The sequence below is a fragment of the Cryptomeria japonica genome, chromosome 10, assembly GCF_030272615.1.
Source record: "Cryptomeria japonica chromosome 10, Sugi_1.0, whole genome shotgun sequence".
In the NCBI taxonomy this organism is placed as follows: Eukaryota; Viridiplantae; Streptophyta; class Pinopsida; order Cupressales; family Cupressaceae; genus Cryptomeria; species Cryptomeria japonica.
This window is the reverse complement of record NC_081414.1, coordinates 617425230-617434385: the sequence shown is the minus strand read 5'-3', so window position 1 is coordinate 617434385 and position 9156 is coordinate 617425230. Positions and strand designations below refer to the sequence as shown.

The window sequence follows — 9156 nt, the reverse complement described above, 5'->3', positions numbered from 1 at the left end:
TAGCTTCACGATATATATGAGATATGAAGCATTTCTCAAAAGTGTTGATGAGATCTCTAGCAGCCTTTATTATGTTATTGATAGTCCATGAAGGCTTAGAGGTTCCCTTTAGGCATTTGATGATGTTATTAGAATCCCCTTCTATCCATAGGTAGGGACAATTCCATCTTTTGGCCAGGAGAATACCTTGGAGTGCAGACATTGCTTCTGCCTTGTGGTTAGTTTGACTCCCTATAGGAACATCAATCACTTCCTTACAGTTACCATTTTCATCTCTGAGGATTTCACCACATCCCGTAGGACCAGGATTGCCTTTTGCAGCACTGTCGAAGTTGACTTTGAGCCAACCATGTGGGGGAGTATGCCATCTAGCTTCTAGTCTTTTGTTTAGAGTGGGATCAGAACTACTAGCATTCTTCAGATTCCAGGAACTTAAAATGTGAGTTTCCATGGGGTTGGCAGAAATGCAAGGATTCCCAATGATACCAATGTTCTCCATAATAGCCCATTGAATTTTCTAGAAAACAACGTCCTAGGAGGGAGAAGTGTCCCTAAAAATATGGTTGTTCCTTTCTTTCCATATCCCCCACAGAATGTGAGGGAGAGATAGCTGCCACAAAGATCTCAAAAAGGGGTTAGCCCTGTGATAATTCCAAGAATGAAACAAATCACTGATAGTGTTAGGAAAAACCTAATCAATGCAAAAATTCTTAAGAAGTCTTTCCCAAATTGAAGCAGTAAAGGAGTAGTGGATAGCCAAATGGTCCACAAACTCTTCCTCCTTAAGACAAAGAGCACATCTATTAGGGAAAGAAAAGCCTCTACCCTTAAGATTATCTAAGGTCGGGATTTTATTTTGAAGGATAGTCCAATAGAAAAAAATGATTTTAGGGATTAGGCCCTTTATCCAAGCTTTAGACTAAAAAGGATTCTCTGAGGGGGCAAGGGCAAGAAAACCATACATTGAAGAGACAATGATGTTGCCTTTAGGTTCAAATTTCCAAATAAGGGAGTCTTCCTCTTTATTTAGCCAAATAGAAGAAAGATGGTTCTTAAGATTAATAAGGCCCAGGTGAATACTTTCAATGTTCTTCCATTTATCACCTATCCAATTCCTCTCAACAAAAGGGCCAAATATTCTAATACAGGAGGGAGCATAAGGAGCCCATTTAGGGATATCAACCAAAGGTTTATCGAAAAGTCAGGGATCTTCCCAGAATATAACTTTCCTACCATTGCCAACATTCTATTTAACCCCTTTGGCAATGTTGTCTTTACACTTAAAGGCATGATTCCAGATATGGGACACATTCATATTGAAATCAGAGTTGATAAAATATGGAAGAGAAGAAGACAAAAGAGAGTACTTACATCTCCAGATTTTACACCATTCACTGTCAGAGTGGAACAGTCTCCAAACCTGTTTAGACAAGAGAGCTTCATTGAGGGTCCAGATTCTTCTCAAGCCCAGGCCTCCATTACTTTTCGGTCTGCACACCTTTTCCCAAGCCACAAGAGACATTCTTTTCTTTTCCTTGACCCCTGACCAAAGAAATTTTTTCTGAATTTTCTCAATTGCATCAAAATACTTAACAGGAATTCTGAAGAGGCTAAGGGCATAAATAGGAATGCTTTGAAGAGAAGCTTTTAGAAGTTGGAGCTTTCCAGCCTGACTTAAAAGGGCACCTTTCCATCCAACAAGTTTTTTTTGAAATTTGTCCACCAGAGAACTGCAAAAGGAATCAGGTGGTGCAATGCCCAGAGGGAGACCAAGAAAAGTGGTCGGAAGATCAGCAATCTAACATTCCAGAATTCTATTGATTCTAAGTTGTCTCCTATCAGGAGTGTTGATGAAAAATACTTTGCTTTTAACCCAACTGATTAGTTGGCTAGAAGCAGAAGCAAACTTACATAGGGTGTCCTTGAGAGTTCTAGCTTCTGAGATGCTTGAGTCCCCCATGACAGTAGTATCGTCCACAAACTATTGGTGGGAGCATGTGTGATCAATTGAAGAGGGTTGGAGACCCTTGAAAATTCCTCTCATCACCATACTTTCCATAGATCTACCAAAACATTCAGCCATAATTATGAAGAGGATAGGAGAAATGGGATCCCCTTGCCTTAGTCCTCTAGAAGCTTGAAAGAAGGTGGAGGGAGATCCATTGATAATAACAACAAAGGAGGTAGTGGTAATAAGCTATTTGAAAAGATCCACACATTTGGTAGAGAAGTCATAAGCCAAAAGAACCTTCATGAGGAAAGACCAATCAACCCGGTCATAGGCCTTAGAGAGATCAAGCTTTAGGATGAAACCTTGTTTCTTAGCCGTAACAAGTGAATGGATATTCTCATGAACAGTTATAATGGAAACAAGGATTTGTCTTCTTGGCACAAAACCATTTTGCTGATGATTAATCAGAGGAGGAAGAACAATTAGGAGTCTGGAAGTAAGGACCTTAGAAATAATTTTGTAAAAGGAATTGCATAAGTTAATTGGCCTGAACTTATCCATGGAGTTAGCACCTTGAATTTTGGGGATTAATGCAATGAAGGTACCATTGATCTCTTTCAGATGTCTTCTAGCCTCAAAAAATTCTTTGACTCCATTGGAAACATCTTTCCCAACAATATCCCAGAATTCTTGGAAGAAGAACATGGGGAAGCCATCATGTCTGGGTGCTTTGTTAACTTCAAAAGAAAAGACAACATTTCTGATCTTCTGGTTCAAAGGTATAGAAGAAAGGGAGGCATTCATATGCTCATCAATGAGGCTAGGAATATTATTTAGGAAAGAGCTTTGAGCATCAATATCCAGTCTATGATCCCTACAAAGGAGATCAACAAAGAATCTTTTGGCCTCATTTCTTATCTCATCCTCCATAACCAGCTCCCCATTGTCCACAACCAGTTTAGTGATCCTATTTGCCGCTTTATGTTTAATAGTTGACATATGAAATAATCTTGTGTTCTTATCTCCTTCCTTCAGCCAAGTACATCTTGATCTCTGCTTCCAAAAAGTTTCTTCTTTAGCAATGATTTCATGGTATTTTTTGAGTATCTTATTTTCTTCAGCAATTGACACAGTAGAGAAACCATCCTTCTGAATTTGAACCTATATTTTATTGAGGTGTTCTTGAATTTTTCCTTTGGCCTCAAAAATGTTTGCAAAGTTATTTTTTTATTCCATAACCTTATATTGTCTTTGATACCTTTGAGTTTCTTCACAACTCTATACATAGCAGTGCCCTCAACTTTGATGTTCCACCATTCCTGAATTTTAAGAATGAGGTCAGGATGAAGAGTCCACATTTTTTCAAATCTAAAAGGAAAGTGCCTTCTTATATTTATAGGGTCAGCATAAAAAGTTATGGGATAATGGTCAGACCCAACCCGGATGTGAGCAAACAGGGAACAGTAATAATGTTTCTTGCCAGTCATAAGAAATAAGAGCCCTATCAAGGCGAACTTGAATAAGGTCATTTCCAGTCCTCCTGTTAGTCCAAGTGTAATTGCATCCTTGTATATCCACATCATTGAGAGCCTGAGAGTTTATAAAATCCATGAGGGCTAGTCTACTTTCCAGCTAAGAGGGGCTTCCTCCAAATTTTTCCTCCTCTCTCAAGGGAGTGTTGAAGTCTCCCATGACTAGCCAGCTTAGATTCTTGAAGCTGTCCCTTATTTCCATTATTTTTTTCCAAACATTGCTTCTAGCTTTCAAGGTATTAGGAGCATAAATATTAGTGAGGATCCAAGATATTCCATCTTTTAAATGCTCAAATTTTATGCAAGAGAGATTGTTTTCTTGAATAAGAACATGACCTTTAACACTATTGAGATTCCAAATGGTTGTAATGCCTCCAGAGGCACCTTCCGAGCTACCACCACTTATGCTTCCAAATTTAAAGAACTTCAAAGATTCAACCATTTCTCTACTCATCTTAGTTTCTTGAATAAGAAAAATATCAGGTTTTCTATCCCTTATCATATTCCTAATAATATCATGCTTGTGGGGATTATTTAGTCCCCTAATATTCCAAGAGATGATCTTCATAATTACTTACCAATTCCTAACTCCTTCAGAGTCTTCTGAGTCCCATCTGCTATGTTCTTGCTAGCCTCCTTGTCTCTAAATTTGTGGTTTGAAGGTCATCCTGGAGAAGAGGAAACATACCCGACATCAACTTGAGCAATTCTACTAGACTTCCTTAATTGAGAAGCCGAGGGAGTGGATCCTTTCTTATTCCTGTATTTTGGTATTTTCCAGTCAACTTCTTTCTCAAGAATAGCTTCAGGGTTACTGAGAATTCTGGAAATTTCTTCTTCATTACCCCAATTAGGAAATCTGGAGTCCTATGAAGTACTATTGACTGTTTTAGAAATTTGATATGAATCTGAAAGATTCATTCCCAATATAGCACATTTATGGGCTTCTTGCATTTCAGAGCGGATCAAAAGCGGGGAAGAGTCAGTCTTTTCTTCTTGAGAGCCAGTGATCTCCCCTTCCTCAGGCTGTTCCTCTCTATTGGGCGCTTCCTTGCTGGCCAAGTATCAGCAATTACCATCTCAACTATTTTTTTTAAGGATTCAGGTTGTCCTTTAGATTCCTCTATTCGGATCTGCCCTTCCAGGGGGTTGTTTACTTTCGTTAACTCCTTCCTCAAGACTTCCTGAGTGGGGAGATTAGAGACGGGGGTTGACGATACTACTTCCTTATTTTCCCCCAAGGGTCGAAAGCGATTATTATCAACAAAGTCATCTTCCTTATTTTCTGAGTTTTTGACTTGCCATACCTTTTTTTCTGGAGCCTTTTTACTTTCAGCCAAAGGTTTGGCTTGTTTGAGCTCCCCTTTAGGCTTGAGAGCACAAGATTTAGCCCAGTGACCTACTTTCTTGCAATGAAAACAAGCAAAGGGGATAGATTCGTATTCTATCAGTTGCTTCCACGTTTCCAGCTTTGACACAATGTCTATCTCTTTCGGCATATCTGCATTATGAGCTATCCCTACACAAAATCTAGCATGAGTAAGCCTCCTTTTTGAGGTTGTGACTGGGTCTATTGAGAGGAGTTCGCCAAAGGAGCTTGCTATTCCAGAGAAAATGCTTTCTGCCCAATACTCAATTGGCAGAGCTGGTAACTTTACCCAAACTGGGACCTGCGCTAGAAGATAATCATTCATGTTTAGATTCAGATGCCATTTCCGAAGGACCAATGCTATCTTTCCGACCATCCAAGGACTACCACAGAGAATCCTTGTTTTATCTTCTTCACATGAGAAAGAAAAGGTAAGGAGGCCTTTGGGCAAGGCCGAGGTTTCAACATTACCTTTCAAAGCCCATTTCATATTTACATAAGCCCTAACAACTTTGATGTTTGGGCGCAGACCCATAAACTTGCCTACCAGGGAGTTCAACATGCTGCTAATATTATGAACCAGAACCGAATCAGGGATAGAGAGAGCGAACTTACCACCGGTTGGGTCAGATATATTCTTGACAAGAGGTAAAGAGGATTTTCCAGTTGGTCTTGTTCCAAAAAGGGATGACCATTTTCTAGATTCGATTCCAATCTCCAAGGCCTCTTCACGTGGGCTGGACTCCCCCCCCGTGATTTTAGAAACCACTTTCTTCTCTGGCAGAGTACCAACAACCTGCTGAATATCATCCGCCTTCGGAATACCCAGAGGCTTATCCTTCTCCCCCATAGGACCAGCTCCATCGTTCTGGCCGCTCCCACCATTGGAACTAGAGTTCCCGCCTTGCAGGGAATTTGAAATTCGAATGTTGCGCTCCATCCGACTATTCTTATAAAAGACTTGAGTTACACATATTTAAATCCTAGGATAAACCTTTCAAAAAAACTCAACCTTAAAAGCATTGAGCCAATATATTTCGAGCAACAAAAGTGACAATACAATATCAAGGCCAGAAGTCTAACATGGAAATCAATTCTTTGCTCCTTTAGAGAAAATTTAAGATCATTATAATAAAATCTTCTTTATGTCTCCATCTTAAGCTTTTGATATATAGACTCAATGAGGTCCCAAAAACCACCACAAGACATTATCATGGGTCCAAAAAAGGTCCAGAAAGACTTGGATAAGATTTCTAATGACCCACGCCCTCTTTTGAACTCATTATCTTTATTAAAAAGATATCATACGATGAGCTATTATCAGATAAAGATTCTTCATCCATTTTATGCAACTCACTATAATCATGTTTTTACATGCATCACATAATCTGTCATAAATAACTCCTTCATCTTATAATATAATAAAACATTTATCTATATCATATGTGAAGATATTAAATGTTCTTACAATTTTTTACATACAATACAATATATTCATTATATGACCAAAAATGATACCTCAAGATAAGACCCTTTTATCATCTATCCAAATAAAACAACAAATAAAACAATGAACTATTAAGATCTACTGAATACATCATCCACACAATCTCAACAAAAATCTATACCAAAGGTGATCACACAATAGTTACAACAATCCAAAACGAGGACCAGTAAAGGCAATAAAATAAATGTCATAAATGTAAAGGTAGAGTAGACAAATCTCAAAATGTATCCATGTGGGGGTTATGATAGGAACAATATGATTGCACATACAAACCCACGAGTAAAATGTGTTCGACCAACAATGAAGAGAGAGAAAACATCTGCCCAGACCTAATGAAAGCATGTTCATAGCCTGTAATTAAACAATAATGTTGCTAGATTTCCTATAAATAGAGGATTTGAAGGAGTGGAACTCAACAATCAAGCCTCTGAGCCTGCCTAAGAAGCCTTATCAAGAATAATGGCTAGAGAAGGCAAGACTTCTAAGTGGGGTTGGCTAAGCAAGCTCTTTGCATGGAGAAGTAATAAAAATGGAGGGAGGGTTGTAGCAGAGAAATATATGGAGCAGGCTTGGAATGCTCCACATTACAAGAAGTCTGCAAATGGTCTTGGCAAGAACAGTGTGCTCAAGGTGGCAGCCATATGTGGCTCTCTCTCCACCACTGCAAACAATCTCGGACTTATTAATGCTGGTAAGTCTAATGATATTGGCTGAAGGATTGATTAATGATATTAGATCTCCACAGTCTATTAATCTGATGATTTGTTGTTTTGATTGTGGGAGAGTTTTTATACTAACGTTTTGGATCACACTCTGTGATCTATCGTCAGGATATAAGAATGCATAAAGAAAAAGAAAAGTGGATTGATTCATAATAGATTTACAATTTTTTGTTTCTGTAGTTTCAGAATATGATATTTAATGGATTCATTTTGACAGCCACTGAAATTGCTAAGGAGTCAATCTCAGGCATGGAGATTGAATTGTTGGACTTGAGTGGAATTCCTCTTCTCAACCCAGATCTTATTACAGATGATGTGTACCCAGATGCAGTGGTGACCTTTAGGAAGAAACTCCAAGAAGCAGACTGTGTCCTGTTTGCCACGCCAGAATATGTCTATTCAGTGTCAGGTCATTATTATTTCTGGTCCCCTATAACTTTATCTTATGACCCATAATGCAGTCAGCAGATTTAATGGGTCCACTAAACCACAAGAACATTTTGGTTATATATGAATGTTGTTGTTGTTTTTGGATTAGATTGTGTATGTTTTTTGTATCGACATTTCGAATTATGATACATATGAATGATTTTTAACAGTCTCTGTTTTCTTGTTTACCGAGCAGGTGTGCTGAAGAATGCATTGGATTGGGCAAGTCTGTCACCCAATGTAATGGGAGGGAAACCTGCTGCAGTAATGACTGCTGCTGGGGACCTTGGTGGTGCAAGAGCCCAATATCACCTTAGACAAATGGGGGTCTATCTTGATTTACAATTTGTCAACAAACCAGAAGTGTTTGTAAAGGCTTATTCCTCCCCAAAGAAGTTTGATGAGAATGGAAATCTTATTGATACAGATGTGAAGGCCAGTGTGAAGGAGCTTCTCTTGGGTCTGCAGTCACTGGCCACTAAGCTTCTGAGCTCCAGAGCATGTGGACCAAGAGAGAGTTTTAGTATGGTAGTATAATAAGTATTGGCCAAGATAGATAAATATTATGGAAAATCTACTGTGTGGTGTTAGAAATAAGTCTGGTTCAGTCCCAGTACAATGTTTCTGGTTTGTTCTGTGTTTGTGATCCCTCCATGTAGAATATAATTATATAGCTTGGTTTTCTTAGATGGGTGCCTTATCTTCTTTGTCTGTATGATGGGAATAAGTCTTTGTTTATAGTTTGGATTGTCTGTGAAGACTGGTTTTTTTCCAGATTTAGCTATCAATTTTTAAAAACAACCAACTGGACTTACCAACGGAGGGATTTGTTTTTTCGGTAAAGGGATTTTGGAAGCATTAATTTTTTCTATTATGATATGATCCCTCCCTATTACGTCTGGATCATATTTTATGAGTTGGCATCATCAGAAAGAGAAGCGTTTTGATGATAAATTATACAATATGATCCAAGACATTAATAAAAAGTAAACATTTAATCCATTGATGGAACATTGATATAAAATCTTATGAACATTAATAGATCAGAAAAAAGTTATTTGAATCACTGATATCTTCACAATATTTACAGTTTTTTTTTACACTATCAGCTGGAATGTTACTGTGTTGTCTGCCTTACCAATATAATCGTTAATTGAAAATTTGAAAGAGAATAATTTAATTTGAGAAGGATTTGACTGCGAAATAAGTAAAATATGTGGTAAACAAAAGAGTTAAGTGATACCAGATTATAAAGTTTTACATACAAGTAGTAAAAGGAGAGGTCTTCATAAATTCCAGGACGAGTCATATTGTACTAGGTATATTTGCAAAATGATTCTTTTTTGTATTCATAAGATGTAAATTTTCTAGTTTAAAAATAAATATTCTTTTATAGTTCATTATGTCAGGTGGTCTGTATATGGGTTTACAAATGGCTTATAGCAACATGTGACTATCTGTACTCCTTGCGGGAGGTACCTAATTGTACTACAACATACATACATTACCCTCAGTAGGATTTGAACTTGTGACCTCTCTTCTTTGTAATTAGATTTCTGGATAAGATCGTGTGCGAGTTTTTAATCAACGTTTGGGAGATCACATTCCGTGATCCATCATCAGGATGAATAAGAGCATAAAAAGCA

General features: G+C 37.9%; 1 protein-coding gene across 1 annotated transcript; it reads left to right on the top strand.

Annotated features, from left to right (window-relative positions):
- The first annotated feature begins 6749 nt into the window (after positions 1–6749).
- On the top strand, positions 6750–8197 carry LOC131029984 (NAD(P)H:quinone oxidoreductase). Its single transcript, XM_057960667.2, has 3 exons — positions 6750–7050; positions 7299–7490; positions 7707–8197. The coding sequence occupies exons 1-3, from the start codon at positions 6819–6821 to the stop codon at positions 8045–8047; spliced, it is 765 nt and encodes a 254-aa protein (XP_057816650.1). The 5' UTR covers positions 6750–6818; the 3' UTR covers positions 8048–8197.
- The last annotated feature ends 959 nt before the right edge of the window (positions 8198–9156 follow it).